This window comes from Carettochelys insculpta, chromosome 4 (assembly GCF_033958435.1).
Source record: "Carettochelys insculpta isolate YL-2023 chromosome 4, ASM3395843v1, whole genome shotgun sequence".
Classification (NCBI taxonomy): domain Eukaryota; kingdom Metazoa; phylum Chordata; order Testudines; family Carettochelyidae; genus Carettochelys; species Carettochelys insculpta.
Genome location: NC_134140.1, coordinates 85,917,231 through 85,938,358, shown reverse-complemented (window position 1 = coordinate 85,938,358; position 21,128 = coordinate 85,917,231). Strand labels below are relative to the sequence as shown.

The following is a 21,128-nucleotide window of genomic DNA, read 5'->3' as shown; positions in this document are numbered from 1 at the left end:
GCCTGCCTCAACCAGGCCAGGATGCAGGCCGAGTGCACCTTTGGCCACCTCAAGACATGCTTCAGTGCCTGCTCACCTGCCTGGATGTGGGGGAGTGCAACACCAGCCATGAGGAGCATACTTATGAGCAGCCGGGCACAGCTACCATCTGCCAGGCCCATCAGGATGGGGTGTAGATCCACGAGGCCCCGAGGGAGAACTTCTCCCACAGCCCCCAGTATCCCTCGAAGGGCACCCACAGCCGAAGCCTGAGGTCCAAAACCTTCCTTGTTGCCCCCCAACCCCTGCACAAAAACCATGGATGCAGGTGTGGTGAACAATTAAGTGGCTTTTAATCAATAAAAATAACTTCTGCAAAACAAAAACAGCTCCATTCAAAACTATTTATGGATAAGATGTCATAACTATTTACAGTGGGGAGGAGCTTGGGACGGGGGTAGAGGGCCTCAGAACACGGGGATTGGGGAGTGGCAAACTTGGGGGGAAGTGGGACCCTGAGTGGATCAGCCTTAGGATCCCCTCCTGCCATGGGTTCGGGGCCTCAATCCGGTCTGGCCAGGGGCCAGGAGTAGGGGGAGGTATGGGCAGGGAGAGGCTGTGGTGGGATCTGGAGGGCAGCAGGGTCTGGAAATAGGAGGGTGACCATGGCCAACACCCATTGGAGCAGGTGGGTGTCCAGGATGCCCTGTGGGAGGGCCAGCAGAAGCAGGGTGGCGGGGATGAGGGTGGTGGGGGCGGTCATGGGCAGATGGGCCAAAACATCCCACCAGATGCCAGTGACGACGTCAAAGTGGGATGTGAGCTGGTCCCAGGCCTGTGACCACCACTGCATGGTGGCCCTGAGCCACCACTCCATTGTGCCCTGCATGGTGGTATTGTGGTCCCCCAGGAGGTCCCCACACACCCACCGATGGCCCCTCTGGCTGCAGGCTCAGCCTGGTGGTGATGTGAGGGTGGCTCAGCCCTCGATCAGTGTGGGTCCAGCTGTAAGGAAGAAAAGGAGGAGAAACAGTGAGTTACTCATGCAATGCAGTCCCTAAGGTTGTGCCCCTCAACCATGAGCACTGACCAACAACCCCCAGGCCCAGGGAAGAGGATATCCCAGGAGCAGAGCCATGTGTGTCCTGAGCAGCAGGTCCTGCTCTACGGCACCTCCGGAACTGTGCTGACTGCTGTGCCCCCCACACCCCAACACTTGATGGGCTAGTGGTCAAGGGGTGTGTCCAACCACAGAGGGGTCCCCTCACAGGTGGTGGGAGAGGTGGGAGCAGCCTTGCCCTCCCCAGGACCCACACACACACCTGCAGCTTGCAGCACTGTCCCCAGGAGCACGTGCTGCCTCTCACCTGCAGGCATGCCCATGCCAGGTGCTGCATTCCTTGGTGTGTCTGGGGTCAGGCAGGCGGCCTTGTGGCTAGCCCGCTTCTAGCCATGGCAGGAGCTTGGAGGGTTCCCTCCCCACACTGGGGCCTAGGGCTCGTCCAGCCTCCTGTGTGGCTGGTAGCAGGATGCCACCTCTTCTTGTGGGCTGTCTACTGGGTCTGGGTGGGACACACTCCTGCTGCACATTGTTCCATGTTCTGGATAGGAAGTGTGAGGTCCCACCTGGGCTGACTGAGCAATACTCACACATGCCCTGTCTGAGCCTGTCCCCCCTTCACCCGCATGGCCTGGGGCGTGTAACTCATTGGATACTCACCAGAGGGGCCCTCACCCAGCTCCAAAAATGCCCAGGACATGGCCCGGCTGCCAGAGACCAGGTCAAGGATGAAGATGATGCTGCTGGCCTCTGAGTCTGGCTCTGGTTCCACCTGGTGTTGGGGCTGGACTGCCGCCTTCTCCTCCTGTGAGGGCTACCACTGTGGTGGTGGTGAGAGGGTGGCCTTGGGCACTGTCCCCCCACCCCCAGACCATCCAGACCAGTGTTTTGTTGACAGATCTCTCTTGACAGAGGCGTTCTTCCTCAAGGCAGAACATGTCTGGTAATCTAGATGCTTCACAGGTTTTTGTTGACAAAACCCTGTAGCGTAGACATAGCCATCCATATCATTGGTGACTTAAGCCAAGAGGGTGAAAACACAACTTTTTAGACTTACTGCTAGGATAGCAGTTTTTTGCTATTTTTTTTAGTACTAAAAGTGGAGCATTGTTGAGTTGCATCTGATCACTGAGTACTATAAAAATAAGTTAAAATAGGAACTTTCAAGTCATTCTGAATGACAGAATTGCAAAACACTGACAGTTATGTCCACTGGGGAAAAAATTACTGTCACATGAGACGCTGAAAAGTTTAAAAATTCAGAGGGCACAGCAGGGAGTCTGCCAGAAGAACTCAAAGAACTGGTAGGTTTTGGACTATGTTGATTATTTGATCTATAATATTTAAAAAGAGAAAATTCAGAAAAATAAAAAAACAAACACATAATTATACATGAACTCCAAGGGGCTCTGGGCTGTGAGCATGGTACCTAAAAGAAATAGTCATGAATGTTCATCAGTCCATCATATGGGTAACAAAGTCTGCATTCATATTAGGGGCAATATCGTCAAATAATATTCACTGTGAATGCTTTCCTATTTAAATTCACTGTAATCCAGTCTCTGTGTCAGATGTGCAGTGGACTGCAAAAGCTCCATTGAAGATAAAAGAAATGATTCAGAAAAGATCTCATATCATCCCCACCCCTCCAAAAACAAAAATCAAGCTAAACAGCTGTTAAAGGACTTCATCTTCTAAAAATACTTGATTAGTATGCTGTGGGCTACAGACCAAATATATGTAGATATAAAGTTGAAGCCTATCATTGCACACTATTACAAATAATGTTCTATATGAATCTCAGGAAACCTTTGTTTATCAAATACTGTAGCCCATTAACTTTAATGGTTTTTCCTAGTACTAGAATTTCAATTAGCTGATTTGAATATTGCAGTGTAAAATAAAGCTTTGAAATGAATTATTTTATTTTCAATCTGACAGCATTTTATGAGTTTTCTTAAAATAATTACAAAATCTATTATCTAGAGTCAAGTCCTCATCCCTTACTCCAGTTTCACTCAATCTTTACTCAAGTTAAACATCACCAAAGACAGTGGGAACTGGTACAATTCAGGGGGACCTTCTAGGTAAGCATCGAACCTCTGTTGTTGTTAGAGGGGAGGGAGGGAGGTCCAGGTGAATCCACAGCAACCTATGCTCTCTCCCTCACCCCAGCAGATGGCATTCTGCAGGCCTGAGGATCCAAACATTGGAAGGATAAGTAGTGGGTGGCTGAAAGGTATAGGTAGCGCCGGCTCAGGCTGAGGGAGATTTTACATCATATAATCCTCCCGCTACGATGCAGAGATTGGGGTAGGCCTGTTCCTTTGACCTCAGTTGTATGTAATGTCTTGAAACAAATTTTAGAAGAGAACATAATTAAAGATACTGTGGAAAATAGCAGTTGGGATAAAATATAACAATTTAACAAAATGTGGATCCTGTCAGACCAGCCTCAGCTCTTTCTTTGAGATGATAACCAATCTTCTAGACCAAGGAAATGCAGAGCTAGCCTACCTATATTTCAATAAACCATTTGGTACAGTTCCACATTCAGTACAGTTACACTGGAGACAGTTGTGATTAATAAGAGAAGCAAAAGGTGAATAAGGAACTGATTAAAGGGAATTCTCCAAGGAGCAGTCTTGAGACAAGTATTATTTAACGTTTTTAATTAATTACCTTAGCATAAAAAGAGGGAGTGTTATAAAATTTGCTGGAGGAACCGCTGAAGGGCTGAGGCCACCAGGGCTGGAGGAGTCACTGGAGCTGCCGCCCCTGGAGCCGCCAAGCCACCTCCCACCAGGGACGGGGCATGTGCACAGGCAGGTGGCATGCACTTCGTAGTGTGCCTTGAAAGGTGCCTCCAGTCCTGCAGATTCAGATTTAATGGACTTTTCAGCGTTAATGGACACCCCTTCCTCCTCCTTAGTCCATTACATTGAGGGTTTACTAGATCCAGTTTGCTTAAGGAACAGCTATCTACAACTCATGTCAGAATTACATGTCACATCAGATCTAGAGATGACTGTGACTGGCCCTTTTTTGCACAGAAGCTGAAACACACAAGGCAAGAGTAACAGACAGAAAGCTGTGCTAGCCTGTATACTATCAAAACAAAAAAGCTGTCCAGTACCACTTTAAAGAGTAACAAAATAATTTATTAGGCGATAAGCTTTCGTGGGACAGACCCACTTCTTCAGACCATAGCTATACCAGAACAGACTCAATATTTAAGGAAGAGAGAACCAAAAATAGTAAGCAAGGTTGACAAATCAGAAAAATATTATCAAGGTGAGCAAATCAGAGAGCAGAGGGGCGGGGGAGGGGAAGAGTCAAGAATCAGCTAAAACAAAGCATGTAAATAAGCCCCTATAATGAGCTAGAAAATTGTCGTCCCAGTTCAAACCATATGTTAATGTGTCGAATTTGAATATAAAAGAGAGAAGGTTTTTGGTTCTCTGTGCCTTAAATATTGAGTCTGTTCTGGTGAGGCTATGATCTGAAGAAGTGGGTCTGTCCCAAGAAAGCTCATCACCTAATAAATTATTTTGTTAGTCTTTAAAGTTCTCCTGGACTACTTTTTTGTTTTGATGAGGCAAGAGTGTATTTTGTTCTGAATCATGTATTGAATGGACTTCCCTGACTAATCAGGATGAGTAAAAAAAAATAATCCTGCACTCTGATTGTGTTCATCTTCCTTCCCTCTCTCTTATTACTGCAACCTATTCCTTCCACTTCCTTTTTTCACTGATCATATACAGGGGCCAGAATCCATAGGGCCCTAAATGGATTCAGCAGCAGAATATATGTGAGACAGCAGAATATAAACCTGTTGGCAACATGACATCCTCACATCACACTTCATTATATAGGTCATAGTGGAGAGAGGAAATTTATCTTGGTAAAACGTTATAAACCTCGAGAGTAAATCCATTTAATCACAACAACAGGCGATGTACCTGAATGTCTTTTGAGAGCCCCAGCATAGGAAAAAAGATACATCTGGTGAATCGAAATTTAGGTATCATTGAACACGAGTTGCCAGGTTATATATTTATGTACTATCTAGTGTCTAAACACTATTATAGGAACAGTGCTTACCATATGTTTCTTTAAAAATGTTTCAAGTCCCTATTAAAATGCAATGAAGGAGGCTAAGGTCTATAAAACTTCAGAAATGAATTTGAATGTGAACGTGCATCAGTGTTTGAATATTTCTCAGTTACCTTTGAAATCATTGTATTAGCAAAGCAGAGTCCTTTGTACCAGTGTAATTAAAAGTGTTAGTGTTTTTAATGTAAACCTATTTTTTCCTCAGGAGTTCATAAGCAAATCTACAAATGTTAATTGATCTGAAGTTTGGTTTATCATGCAGTGTAAATTTTGATCAGCCTTGGAGTTCATTTAAATTGGTGCAGCTTACGTATTTTCAACTAAGAGAGGCAAGAATGAAGGTTCAGATGGTGGTGGCAGTCATATAGCTGAAGAAAAAAGAAGTTCCGTATAAAATTTTTTTTCAGGTGCTTAATCCATATTGCAGATTAATTGTTTTAGAATTTTAAAGGTTGTAACTGCCCTGTGGTTTGCCAGCCCTGATTAGTGAATGAGCCCCACCAGGAGGAGATTAAGGCTACGTCTACACGTGAAGCCTACATCGAAATAGATTATTTCGATGTAGCAACATCGAAATAGGCTATTTCGAAGGATAACGTCTACACATCCTCCAGGGCTGGCAAAGTCGATGTTCAACTTCGACGTTGCGCAGCACCACATCGAAATAGGCGCTGCGAGGGAACGTCTACATGCCAAAGTAGCACACATCGAAATAAGGGTGCCAGGCACAGCTGCAGACAGGGTCACAGGGCGGACTCAACAGCAAGCCGCTCCCTTAAAGGGCCTCTCCCAGACACAGTTGTACTAAACAACACAAGATACACAGAGCCGACAACTGGTTGCAGACCCTGTGCCTGCAGCATGGATCCCCAGCTGCCGCAGCAGCAGCCAGAAGCCCTGGGCTAAGGGCTGCTGCACACAGTGACCATAGAGCCCCGCAGGGGCTGGAGAGAGAGCATCTCTCAACCCCCCAGCTGATGGCTGCCATGGAGGACCCGGCAATTTCGACGTTGCGGGACGCAGATCGTCTACACAGTCCCTACTTCGACGTTGAACGTCGAAGTAGGGCGCTATTCCGATCCCCTCATGAGGTTAGGGACTTCGACGTCTCGCCGCCTAACGTCGAAGTTAACTTCGAAATAGCGCCCGACGCGTGTAGCCGCGACGGGCACTATTTCGAAGTTAGTGCCGCTACTTCGAAGTAGCGTGCACGTGTAGACACAGCTTATGTGACACATATGCACAATTCAACTTGGAGAGGGTGGGGCGGGAAGATGGGCTGACAATGTCAGAGCTGTAGTGGGGATGATTTAGGAGCCCTGGGAGTAAGAGCAAATATCAGGGCTTGGTAAAGAGTGTAGTTTGGGTCAGTGAGTTGTTGTAAACTGATTCTGGTATTAAAATGACTCCTGGCTGAGTTATTATGAACCAGAGAAAGCCTCTATGAGGTCTCAAAGGGTCCTGAAAATAGGAAAAGGATAAGTGGCATGGGGAGAGATAAGCCGTGTCTACACGTGCACACTACTTTGAAGTAGCAGCACTAACTTCGAAATAGCGCCCGTCACGGCTACACGCACCGGGCGCTATTTCGAAGTTAACTTCGACGTTAGGCGGCGAGACGTCGAAGTCGCTAACCCCATGAGGGGATAGGAATAGCGCCCTACTTCGATGTTCAACGTCGAAGTAGGGACCATGTAGTTGCTGCGCGTCCCGCAACTTCGAAATAGCGGGGTCCGCCATGGCCGCCATCAGCTGAGGGGTTGAGAGATGCTCTCTCTCCAGCCCCTGCGGGGCTCTATGGTCACCGTGGGCAGCAGCCCTTAGCCCAGGGCTTCTGGCTGCTGCTGCGGCAGCTGGGGATCCATGCTGCAGGCACAGGGTCTGCAACCAGTTGTCGGCTCTGTGTATCTTGTGTTGTTTAGTGCAACTGTGTCTGGGAGGGGCCCTTTAAGGGAGCGGCTTGCTGTTGAGTCCGTCCTGTGACCCTGTCTGCAGCTGTGCCTGGCACCCTTATTTCGATGTGTGCTACTTTGGTGTGTAGACGTTCCCTCGCAGCTCCTATTTCGATGTGGTGCCACGCAACGTCGAAGTTGAACATCGACGTTGCCAGCCCTGGAGGACGTGTGGACGTTACTCATCGAAATAGCCTATTTCGATGTTGCTACATCGAAATAAGCTATTTCGATGTTGGCTTCACGTGTAGACGTAGCCATAGTGTCCACTTGGCCAGGGCTAGGGGTGGGGGTGCTCAGTTTGCAGTAGTCGTGTTTTAACAATGAACTATAAAGATCCTGAAAACAAAATATCCAGATTCTGAACTGACTTACACTCCCTGCATAGTTGGCTGGGCTTACACCTGTTTCCATTTAAGTAAATGGCAATGCTCCCACTGACTTAAGTTATCACATCTTCAAGGGAAAGGATGGAAGATTAGAGGAAAAAGTCCAAGGTTAAAGTCTCTGCTAAAGTCCATAATTCCAGCATCAGTCCTCCAGCAGGCCCCTTTTGTCATTCGTGAAATTCCAGTATTAGAGGTCTGCCTTGTGACGTGCTGAGGAATTTCTCAGCTAGGAATTAGATGTACAATTCTACCTCACTATAAGCTCTGCAAATGCTTGTTAATAATTTGGTAAATGTTTTTGTGATCATTTAGCATTTTGTTAATCAACTCTAATTTATAATCAATAACAAGCAATTGCCTTTCATATTTTTAAGTTGGTAGTTTAGCAAATTTTGCACTTTACAGAAGGAATTGTACCAGGTCTCTACCACACTGAATCCAAAGTTGGTGGGGGAGCTGGGAGCTAGCGTGTTTTTCTAGGGATGCACGAAGAGGACTTAATTTAATTTAATTTGATTTAATGTCAGGCCTTCTGGTTAGCAGTCCACTCCACATGTAAGGGTTGTAAGCTGGGGACTGGGACATCCCATCCCATTTCTGAAGGGAGAGTATAATTTCATCTTCCCTCACAGGGCACTGGAGCAATGGCTGCTAAGACACTGCAAGAGACTAGATGGACTTATAGCTGTTCTGACCAGGTCCTTTCCCTCTGATCACACTGGTATAATTTGATATACATCTAAAAATAAGCCAAACTGCCACAAATTGATTAAGATCTCTCTTCATCCACCCCCTCCAAAAGGTAAGTCCTTAAACAAAGAAGTTGTCCCAGTAATTTAGTGGGCAGATCTCAGTGTATGCTGGCATTGGCAATGACTAGTTTGACTCTGATGATACTAATAGGTCGCTAATGAAATTCACTTCTTGCTAGGGAAATTCTCACATTAAATGGTTTTCAGTTAGGAGTAGCCAGTATTGTCTCCCAATTTAGTAATTTGGTGATGGGACAGGACAATTAACTCAATTAGTGTGAAGATCCACTCTAGACTTGTTTGCTAAGCCTTCTGGACAGGCTTTTGCTAACTTTGGCTTGGGCATTGGCCAAAGAGGACAATTCTTAAGAGAGATCTCCCAGCACCCAATCAGAATAAAAGGCAACCTGTGGTCAGTAGACCAGCAATTGTTCCTCTCAACAGGTACTAGTTTGGGGTTTTTATTTTTTGTTCTTGAATGATTTTGTGCATCTCAGAAGTCCTGGCTTGCATCCTATTCAGTTCAACTAATGTAAGAGTATCCACTTTGCAGCATCTTTCGCAAACGATGGACTTACAGTGCTGAGCTCTTTTGATTGAGGACAAAGGTAAGATCACGCTGAACGAATAGGACAAAAGGGTGTCTTGAGACACTTCTGTTCAGCATTATGAAAACTTGAATTCAGAGCATTGAAAGAGAACAAGACAGGCAGGACATGGAGATTTCTATTATGTTTTTCTTTTATTAATTTAGTCTATCATGTTTTTCTACACCTACTTAGAAGCATCAGGCAGCCCAAGAGCTAAAGGTGCAGTCAATAATATTACTCAACGGCACAGTACAAAAAGGAAAGTTCACCTCCCATCAAGTAAGCACAACCCCATGCCCACTCTACCCAAAATCCCTCACCTTCAGCTCTTCCCCAAAGTTGTTTTTTTTTTAAAATATGATCCATGGAATTTATATGAATTAATTAAGCAGTAGGAGAGTTGAGCAGCAAAAACTAAGGGGTAAAAAGATATCTTGCTTGGAATAGTGGTAACAAATCAATGCCTTTTCCTTAAAGAACATTAATGAGAGAGCAGAATCTTAGGAAAACATGGGGATGTGGCTTTATCGCTGCTTTAAATACACATTAAAGTGCTCTTAGATTGTTAAAATGAGAATCAGAACATTTGCAGTTTCATGGAACCTTACGTCTCTTTGTGGTGTTTCTGTCACTGCTACTGCTGGTCTAAAAGCATTTGCCTTGACATCCCCTGCTGCTGGGGCCACTGCACACTTTGAGGCAATAGGGCATACTCTGGGCCTTCAGACACTAAAATGTGAAAGATCAGTTGAATCCCCAGAAGACAGAACCATGAGTGCAGAAGGTAAACATTACTGGCTGAAAAAAAATATGGGTTAACTTTGTAGTAGCATTCTACATGGTACCACTGCTCTGGAACTCTGTGCCCTCCTGTATATATGTACTTTTCTTCACTGACAAATTATTTCCTTTCAAACACTCATTGGTTAATATACATAAAATAACACTGTTCATTTGCACTTTGTTTAGACCATTATTTTTGTGTCTCGACTTTTCTCTAATTTTTTATCCCACTAAATGTTGAATAAGTATTGAGCAAAATTAGAGGGAATTTAAATTATAAGTTGTTTCACTAAAAATTGAAATGTTTGCTAATTTGTTATTATGAATATATAAACACATATATACATTTTATATATTGCCATAGATTTTACCACATATATTATCAAATTGTGTGTGTTTGTGTGTGCGCGTGTGTTTGTGTTAGGGGGTTAATCCTGCAGCACCTATGAAAAAATCATAGTGGCATCTGTAAGAGCTTTATCTGAGTTCAGACTGCAGTATTAGGCCCTTATGTGACACCTCATACTCCTATCGTCCTTGATATGATGACCTCTTGTGACTTTACAATTTATTTATTCAGTAATAATAACTATTTATTAATTCAACTTCTAGAGCACTATACACAGGCTCCCTCAACCTCTATAATAGTAGGATCAATAAAAAGACTCCTTAAAGTATTAATGCAAACCAACGTAACAAAGAAGGATATCCTTCAATTTACAAATAAGACAAGCAACATAATTAGCAAAAGAATGTTCACCCACTTTGTATGAACAGAACATGAGAATTCATCAGTGTATGAGATGCCATGGCTCTTTCTCCCTCAACTCCCTGGCTGTCTTTCTCCCAAGAAAGATTTTACTTTTTGGTGTTATGCAAACTTGTAGCAAATGGCTGTGGCTCTTTAAATATGCTTATTGTTTCTGCATATTTTGTGACAATTCACATTCAGAAACAAATGTGTCATGTGGTCAAATTTAAATGTATCTGATCCAAATTGTAAAAGCACCAAAAATATGGAATTTGGCATCTAAAGATGTGTATTTACTACGGGCTGCAGATTCACAAATCCTAAGATACCTGACTCTTCAGTTGACATACTGTACACCAGTATATTTCTTTCTAAAAGATGTACTGCATTTCAAATATAAATTGTTGGCCCAGATACAGAAATCCCTCAGAGAAACTATGGACTGTGTTTCATAGGAGTTCACGCTATATAATTAGGCTACGTCTACACTACGAGAAATTCGATTTTATTAAATTTGATTTTATGATTTTGATTTTGAGTATCCTCATTTCCCCACAAAGTCCACACAAAGTCAAGTTAGTGCTGCCACCCTGAATGGCCAAATATTGACTGTTGCAGCAGCGCATTGTGGAAACCTAGCCCACAGTTCCCTGAGCCCCGCATCCTGTGCCTTCCCCTGGGCCCATGTTGCACCCCCATCACTGGCAGCATTCACCCTGCCACCTGGTTCCCTGGTCCACGCAGTTTGGGGGATCTGAGAAACTAAGAGAGCTGTTGCTCCTGGCTCATCGGCTCTGGGAGCCAGGCACAGCAGGGAGTCAGGTGCATCAGTGCCAGTCAGTTTCCCAGCTCCTGTGAGTGGCAGGGAACCAGGAGCCAGGTGCAGCAGCATCACTCAGCTTCTGGAGGCTAAAGAGTTCAATTCAGAGACATGGCACTTGCATACCAGCCTTCATACAAGCTGTTAAATTCGAGCTTGATGCTACACCCACCTGGTTTCAATGATGTTATGATTTCGATATTAGTGCTCCCTAAATTGAGCTAATGGTATTTACATTGAAGACAGTCACTTGGCACAATTGAGCTAATTGCCTTACATTCAAATTTATCTGGTAGTGTAGACATAGCCATAAACTAGTTCCTTCGGGCTTTAACATGTATTTGTATCTTGTGAGGGTGTTATTGGTCCTAACTAAAATTAACATTTGTAAAGGGTTCTAAGATCCTTGAATAAAAGCTACTATGTACTGTCAATACTAAATATTTTACCTACACTTTATAAAATGACATGGCACTGAAATCTAAGGAAAATGTATATTCTTTCATCATTGTATGTTGCAAATACAGGATATGACAGCAGTGTCTGGCTGTATCCTGAGAGTAAATAAATTTCTTACCTCTATTCCAAACTCACAGGAGCACTACAATGATTTAGAGGAAGACTCTGTATGCAATGTACCCAACTATATTCAATTGTTGGTTATGAACTTTAGTTGCACTGTACAATTCAGTCCTGTGCTTGTATATTTCCTACTTAAACAAAAAAAATCTCTCATCCTCTTTTTTTAACCTTCTTTATCTTACCTGCTAGGCTTTCTTATAACAGCCTTTATTTTCCTCCCCAACTCTAATCCTTTGTCTCTTTCCTTCAATTCACTTAGTACACATAGACCCGTGTAGTTGGCCTACAAATACAGCTGATCTATCCTGGATTTATTGCAGTATATGATCACCTTTGTTTTTCATATTTTCTATCTGCCCCAGTCCTAATAGACCAAAGTGAGGAAAATATAGCAAATTGGAAGAATTTTAGTATAAGAAATTTGGAAGTCATAGTAACTTTCTCCGACAGATTAAGAATGCTAAAATACATCCTTTAATCATGGTGGTGACTGTAGGGGAAATGAGGATGTAGCAGTTAAAGCCTAGCCGTGGGAATCAGGAAATGCAATTTCTGTACCTGGTTCTGAGACAGGCATCCTGTGTCACTCTGTTCCTCAGTTTACCCTCTTGTAAAAATATTAATAATATTGACTTCCTTGGGTGGTTCAGTTAATATTTGTTAAGTGTATTCAAGTTCTTGGTTGCAAGGTCCTATAGAAGTGTAAAGTATTATTAGATATAGTATTTTAACTCAGGCATCACGGGTTGAATATCCATCAAAGGAGTAAGATATCAGAAAGGAAAAAAAAGCAGAGAGGAAATAGGAGGGATAAGAAAAGGGGTTGAAATGGAATGGAATGTTTGCTCTTGAGTGTGACCAGGGCCAACCAATTTTTCCTTGGCTGTAGAAATGGAACCTTCAGAACCTATGTATTCACTGCTGACTTGCACTACCATTTTTTGTTGCACATGGTTAAAAATTATCTATTTGTTTTTATGGAGAAGACTCTTGGCTGCTGTAATGCCAATGATACGATATTAAGAATGAACTTGTCCTTTTAGGCTGCAAGACTGCTAATACCTGGTATTCAAAGGTTTCTCCCTTGAAGTTATTTCCTAATTAATTTGTATTATGCTTTCTATATCAAGACAATTTACAAAACAAAAAGCATGGCATCACTCTATTAGCAAGCTTGATGCCATCATTTATCAATACTGCCCTTTCACTTGCAAAAGAAAAAAATGCTATGGCTATTCTGGGAATGTCAAAAAATGGTGTTTTTAGTCATCTTTAACTTGAAAACAATCCTGTCAAAATGATGATAAAGGAATCACAGAAATGATGCTTTTTATCTGCCTGACACTTAAATCAATAATCCACAAAACAAATTGTCATATAGGTATTTTCAAAAACAAGCTCCAAAATGAGCCAGCCTGTCTACCATTTACATTCCTCTTTGACAGAATAAGTTGCACTGTTTCTCCAGGTACTCGCTCACTGCCAAAGCCTCTCTCACTCTTGGCTGTTATAACATTGACCCTGCATAGAGGGCAGAACTGAAGATGTTGAACGTATAGAATCTCTGAAATTGGTAGCCTTTCCCAGGGTGTGAGATGACTAATGGGCAGCTTTCCTTTCTCTTGGGAGCAGCTGCTCTCTCCAACACTAGGACAAGTGACCTGTAGGAGAGGCATCCGAGGATAGAAGCTGTATTTTGTTATAAATGCCCACTCAGATCATAACATGTTACTGTGACTCATAGTGTTAATGACCAAATCTTCCATTTGAAAGGAGAAAGGAATAAAACAAAAAGCAGGGTGGGGTGGGGGCGGGATGTACCAGACTGCAGACAAGCTCCATAAATCTTACTGTATCTTGTGCCTGCTTTATTTTAAAAATGGATTTTTGGGTACCTTTCAAGGAATTAGAATTTGCATCTAATATTCATATTTACATATTTATCAAGCCATTTATTTAATTAACAAATGAGGCTTACTCTGTAGTATCAGCAAATATTTAAAAACATGTTAGTGTAAATAGTCTCTTTGCACCAGGGCAGGGCAGCTTTAAGCTCCACTGGGAGACTCGGTGCATATCTTCAGCTTGAATTTTTTGAGTGGTGTTAATTCGCTTCATCTTCCCACTGCCTGCAGAAGCTTGCAATTACTCTGTCACCACAGACATCCCCCTTCTTTGGGCCTTTTGTCTCTCAAACCATGGCCACGTCTATGGGGGCAGCCTCTTGTCAACAGAGAAACCTCGGCGGTATCTTTGTCGACAGCTTGCGTCTACACATAAGTGTCTCAAAAGAGCAAGCTGCTCTGTTGACAGAGAGCAGCCAGGCTGCCCTGCCCTCTCTCGACAGAATAGCTGACTGGAAGCTCTGCAAAAAGGGCTGCCCAGGGAACCAGAAACCCTCTCTGTCAACAGAACAAGCTACATGGGCACTCTGTTGACAAAACACGGTCGACAGAGGCTTTTTACCTGATCGAGAACAGGGATAAGGCTGCTGACTGAACAGCTGCGTTTTGTCGACAAACTCTTGACAGAGCGCTTTTATCGTGTAGATGCTGAGCAAGTTTTGTCAACCATTGACAGAAGCTGCCCCTGTAGACGTGGCCCAGGTGATTAAGCTTCATGCCTCTGAAACCCTAGCAATGAGGATAAGTGGCTCCTGTAAGAGCCACCGTAGACCTGGAAAAGGGAAATGGCTCCTCCCCATAGGTTTCAGTGGACATGAGAAGTGAAGTAGAACCACCTAGTGTCTACACAGACCCCAAAAAAGGGAGCAAAGGTAGGGGGATGGGCAGTAAATTTCAGAAGAAATAAGAAAGGACCAAAGATACTAGGAGGCGTGAAGCAAAGATAGAATTCAGAGTATTAGAAAAGACATATTGGGAGGGATACAGTTAGGAGAAAAAGAGAGAAAAAGGCAAGAATGAAGGATGGGAGAGAATGGAGAATATACTTCAGAATAACTAGCGACACAAGAAATATAGAAAGGAAACTGAAATGAAGAGAAGGTAGAGTCAAGAAAGGGAAAAGTATCTCTTGAAGGGAAAGTATTTTTTTAAAAAGAAGGAAAAGAGAAGCTGCCTGGTGGTACATTTTAAAATAAGACAAAGGAAAATGTAAAGTTTGAGCAGGAAAATACTAGTGGAGTAAAGGAAAAGAGAAAAATGTGGCAAAGCAACTGTTAAATTACAGTAGTTCATTCTACTCACTGCTCTGTATACATGTTTTTATATGACTAGGGCAGGTGGCTCATCTTCATGCACAGTCCTGAATACCATAACAAAATTCCTATTGAACTCAATTTATATTTTGTGTGAATAAACAGTGAAGGATCAGGCCCTAAGATACTAAACGTTTGTCTAATATTTCAATTTATCCAGCAGGGAGCAAGGTAAAGATCAAGATGTTTAACATGCAAACAATGATTTGTTTTTGTTTTTTTTTTATCTGTTCATGTATATTTAAGATGTTTAGTGTTTCTTCTGGTTTACATGTGGACATTTTCAGAAACAATTTACTGTATCTATTTGAAGATACAAATTACATTAAACTGGAGTTAAGGCTAAGAAAATATATGAATAACTTAAGTATAAAATAATGACAAGAAATTTTTCAGAAAAGTTTGATAAATAAAAAACCCAGTTTTCTGTTCAGAAACTGTTTTAACAGATTTTTCAATTGGCCCTGATTATATAACTCCCTATCCTGCCAGAGGCCGTCATTTTGGCTGAGAGTAACATAACGTCACTCTTAGGCCATTTCTACACATGCCACTTTCTCCTGAAAATTTTCGGGGAGAAGGACTTCCTTCCAGAAACCCCCCTGGGGGCTGCGCTTATACAAGGCACTTTGAAGTCTGGAAGAACGTCTTCCGGACTCCAAATCACATGACATTATGCTCATGAGGTGTGGGGAATTTGCATCCATGCCTCATTAGCATATTTCCAGCCATTTATTAGCATGCCACTTTCAGAGAAAGTAGCATGTGTAGAAATGGCCTTACTGGGGCCAACAGGAAGTGGTAGACATTTTGAGAGGGCATTTCTTCTCTACGAAATTGTGGCTGGAGTCCCCTGGAAGATAGAATATGGCCGTATGGTATCATATTGGTCGCAGAACATTAGAGAGAACAAAGTGGATGAGGTATTATCTTTCGTTGGACCAGCTTCTTTTGCTGAAGAGCTCTGTGTAGCTCAAAAAGCTTGTCTTTCTCATCAAGAGAAGTTGGTCCAGTAAGCGATATAACCTCTTCTACCTTGTGTCTCCTATTTTGAAAGAAGACAGCCTTCCTGCAACAGAACATTATTTATCAGGTCCTGATGGAGAAATTTTTATTTATGAAGAAAAGTGCCAGCCCCATGTCCCATCTTTGTGGGGAGATTCCTTTCCCTAAGAGCACTCCCTATTCTAGTTCACCAGGAAACTGGACCATCTGTGAAAAGACTACCTGCACTAGACTTTTGCTACAAAAAGGTGCCAGCCATTTTAGGTTGGCTGCTTCTCCTCTAACTTGAGCCAGGGATCCAGATAGTTAACAGTTTCCTTCCTAACATCAACCAGAAATATCCACTTCGCAATCAGCTATATGACCCTCTTATCTCCGAGAAACTCAGTTCCAATTACGATGCATTGGTGGGTAATTGCCAATCCTTCTTATTCCAGATGCTTTATGCATCTTTTGACCATGACATCCCATGAACTCCATGCCATGCATCCCCATTGGTAGCATTTCAGACCAATTTACATCCCCGCCACCTCTCCACCCACCAACTACTTTTGTGACACAGACTCTGGAATTGGATCATCTGGTAGTGCAAATCTTCACAGCTCCAGTGAAATCATTGTTGCTACCCAGATTCACATCATCTGAAGATCTGCCTTTGTGCTGTATATTGACTGAAAACCAAGAAGCCAATTGTCTTCCCATCACTGATTCTGTGAGACCTCTCTGCCTAAGCTTCCCAAGCACAAAATGGAGCTACTAACACATAACAGTATTCATATATCCTAGATGCATTGTAAGGACTAATAAGCTATTATTTCTAAACTTGAGTGAAGAGGAATGGTGTTTGTATAATGGATTATTATTAATCCTAGCTTGTTCTTCCTCTTCCAAGAAATGCTGGGATATCTCCCGAGTGGACCTTGCCTGGAGGGTGCAGGAGAATTGTTTGAGAGACACTTTCACATTTCCTTTCTTCTCTGTGTATTTGAAGGTTTTACTTAACTATGTGTCTTGATTCTGGTGTTGTGAAAAACACACCCCTTTTTTGTAGTGTGGTGCTGTCTTATTGCTCAGGGAATTTCTTTTGTTCTATAGGGTCAGTATACTGCCCTACTGTTTTAAATAAGCATGTATCCATACCTTTTTGGACAAAAAATTAAAGTGCATGCTTAGAACTTCTATACTGATTTCTTATTTTGGTTCTAGCATCTGTTCTTGTCTTAAGTAAGTTTATTACTGCCTGCTGTACTGGTGCTTGTGAAACCTATGCGACCCCTTGGTGATAATCGCTAAACCTCAGTAAAAGAAGTAGGTTAGGGCAGTGGGACTTACTAATTAAAAATATTGTGGTATCACAAAATTACAGTGCACCATATTCTTCCAAATGAAGATATTTTCAAGATTAAAATAATTTTCTAATATAGTCCTCAATTTAGTAAAGTATTACAAGTGGTTTGCTGAATCAGGGCCATAAAAGGGGAACAATATTAAATTTGGAAAGAGTTGTATGGACTATATTTATTCAAAAGTTTCTAACCAGAGGGATTGAGATTTTGAAACTCTTAAGATTCACAGTCCTAAACTGTTTTCTGTAGCGCTCATTAATTGTACCTTTTTAGGACTTGGACTCGGCCTTCTGTACACATTCACCACTGTACAGAACTGCTGAGCTGAAGTTAATAGCTGCTAGGGCAATCAGCCAAGTATCTTGTCTGACTCCTTCCTGTGCTAGCAATATTAGTCTCCCGTTTACTGTGCTTTTGTCTGTATTTGTCATTTAAGCTAAATGAATTTAAATTATGCTGGTCTCTGTTCCTACTTAGACTTCCTTAATTCTGTTTCCATTCTACATGACTTCCTAGTGCAGCCCATTTTCTTTTCCATGAGAGTGCCATAAATAAAAGTAGATGGGAAAATGGAACACTTCTAGTAATGCACATTATGGGTAGAACACTATAGGCTGAGACTTCCCAGCATTAGAAGACAGCAATTAAAATGGATCTTTTACATTTTTATTTTAAACAACAAAATGTTTTAGCTTGCTTTAAAAATACAAGGAAAGCTTTTTTTTTTTGTTTACTTGAAAAGTACACTATTAAAGGCAATGTAAGAATATCTAGTTTAATCATCAGAGTAGTCTAAACAGACACATTGATCTGCCATAAACAAGTTTCTGTAGAAGTCTTGGAAACAGTTGCACATGTTGTAAAATAGTGCCAGATAATAAACTATTGAATCACCACAGTGAAGCCCTTTATATAGTCATGAGTATAAACTGCTGTGGGTAATGGCTTATCCCACTCTGCTCTCACCTCGTATGAATGGAAATTTCCTACCATTGTGCTACATGGTGCAGAACTACCCTCCCACTGTTGGAAATTTGCCTTAACTTGGCTATAAGATTACAGGTGAAATTTGGTGAGAAGTCCATTTGTGAAAAGCAAACAACACAAGAGAAAGGGAAATGAGGCTGAAGCAGATTCATGTAAAAATGTGAACAAAAATTAATGGAATTAATTAATTGAATTTAATAAAGCTGAATGAAATATTCATTCCTCTCTGATAGTTGTATTTACCATTCCTTTCAATGTAGTGTCTTTCTTTCATTTTTGAAAAATCCAAATGATAATGAAAGGATGTTTTGGTAGAAATAAATGTGAATGTTTATCAGGACAGAAAAGGCAAGATACTGCACATCAGCCTGGTGCAGAGTTAGAGGGGATAAAGATTAGCTCTCTCTGTCCATACCTGTTTCTTGAAGATATCAAGTGTGTGCCTGGAATCAAGCATCCCACTAATTGCTCTTCTCCAGACTCGGCAGGAACTAAATTCAGCAGTGACATCTGTAGAATATAGAATATGGATCAGACCTTGTTAACTTTGCATTTGACATGAGTGCCATGTTGAAAAAATGCAGGAGCATAAACCCTCCCGATGATAAAGAATGCCATCAACTCTCTTTCCCCAAATAGATCCATGTCATCTCCTCCCAGGCATGATGATGAATCAGTATCTGCCACAAGTGTTTCAGTACAGAGTTCCAGTATTTCAATGCTACCCAGTGAGACATGGAAGCAAGCAGGCAAAAGGAAGCGACAGGTCCATACCCAGGACTTCACACTCTTCTTGGGAAAGGAATGTCCACTTTTCTCCCTGCTAAGTCACTGGGTTTTGTTTATACTCATCCTTTGTATTATTTTGCTCTTATTGTGAATGATTGCACCCCCTTTGCTATACATGAGATCACTGTACAAAGATTAGTAGTATATATATGTTTGCTATCTCATATGTGTGTTACAGTTGATATACAAACAACAACTTTGTATCCTCAGGCAATGTATTTGTAATCATTTTATATGTTGTATTAAAAAATTCCTCTTAAATTTAATAGATATTTGCTTATTTTAAAAGAGGGCAACAAAAGAAAAATTAAAAGTCAAAAATTAATAGTTAGTTTATATATATATATGAACATTATAAGGAAGAAAATAGTGCTTTTAACAATTTATTAATGCAGTGGATCAAAGAGCCATGTGTTATGTACCTGAGAAATACATAGAAAATTTTTAACTAAATAACAAATTACAGTAGCTAAAATAATTATATTTAATTTCAAATTATCCCTCTGCTGTGCTTTCTATAAAAATATTAAAAATGTGTGTTAATTGTGCAAATTTTAAAAAATGGCTCCTATTTATGTGCAAGGAATAACCTCTTATATAACCTCTCAGTTCTCCTGGAGCTCAATGGGAGATGAGGGCACTCTGAAGTACACAGAGCAGCAAACCAGTAAGTGTGATTAGTTCTAAAAAGCAGACATCTCAGCTAATGCAACTGTATCTTTTGTTCAGTTTGTCCTGTGGAAGAAAGGTGAAACTTTGTATGAAACATGCCCAAAATAGAGTGGATAGTGGTTAGGTTGGTTTATGACCAAACATCCATCCAAACCACTCCTGACAATCCATGCTTCATAGTTGTGGACACAGTTGAGGGCAGGCAAACAAGTGGTGTACCAGAAAATGATGTATCCTTTCATTCTTAATAACCAAATAAAAATGTGTAGTCAGTACTTGGGAGCTACTCTAGCAGGCATATCTCCAGGAAACAAGGTTCCCCACAGACCTTCCCTTGATCTTAAAGCTTAACTTGAAACATTTATATGCACATAGCACCTAGCTGGAAGACGTGGCAAGGCAGTATCACATTGGCTGTATTTCTTTCTTAAATAATAGATTTCAGCTCTCCCTCTACTCCTGGAAAGGTATTTTGCACTCAGCTTTTTTGTTCTTTTTTAATTGTCTTGTTGTGCTTAAACTATCTTGAATGCTCCTATTAACATCCATCAACCCTTTTTTTGCTGAATGGGGTCTCAATTTTTAAAAAGCTGAAATATGTAGTCAAAGAAGTTTAATTTGACTCGGTTCATGAACCTCCTTTTACAAAGTGTCTGGGTTACTTGAATACTAATTCACCACTCACATCTCTCTAACATGCAACCATGGGTATAAGTGACACAAACTAACCCACGTAGCTATACACTACACCAGTATCAGTTGAATTATGGGTAGTAGTTTCCCCACAGTCTTTCTGCAGAACTGCAGACAAATATTCTATGAACATTAAATCACTACTAAAATTGTTGCTAGTTCTATAGTAAATTCATTGGTGTCATACATGGAAATGTGTGTGTGTATGTATATATAGTTATAGAAATCTATAGCTACAATAGTTATATCTTTGTATGTATTTTTAAATTGACTTGTCTGTGAATACATCCATCGGTAGTGCATTTTATCAAATTAAATAAATAAATCTCTACACTGAAATAGCAGCACATACCAAGATGTATGTATATAGCATTGATAAAAGACAAAACTTCCTGGCTATGTCTACACTTGTATTCTTTTGAAAGAGGAACGCAAATGAAAGAAATCAAAAATGCAACTAAGGAACTGATTTATGTATCTCGTGCTTCATTGGCATAATCTATTTTAGAAAGAGATTCTTTCAAAAGAAAAAAAGCAGTGTAGATGTGGCTCTTTTGAAAGTAACCCATTTTCAAGAGAACCCTTATTCCTAATATTTCTTCCTGATGTTTTAATGTAGAGCTTTTGTTTTTCATGTAACATAGG

At 41.4% G+C, this 21,128-nt stretch overlaps 1 protein-coding gene across 5 annotated transcripts in view; it reads right to left on the bottom strand.

The window, feature by feature from the left end:
* The window catches only part of TTC29 (tetratricopeptide repeat domain 29), a 598,163-nt gene that overhangs the window by 336,593 nt on the left and 240,442 nt on the right, over positions 1 to 21,128 (bottom strand). For all 5 annotated transcript variants that reach the window (XM_074993220.1, XM_074993221.1, XM_074993218.1 and 2 more), the window contains one exon: positions 18,745 to 18,839. In XM_074993220.1, the coding sequence (XP_074849321.1) occupies positions 18,745 to 18,786 (42 nt within the window). In that variant the 5' untranslated portion in view covers positions 18,787 to 18,839. The remainder of the gene's footprint in view (positions 1 to 18,744; positions 18,840 to 21,128) is intronic.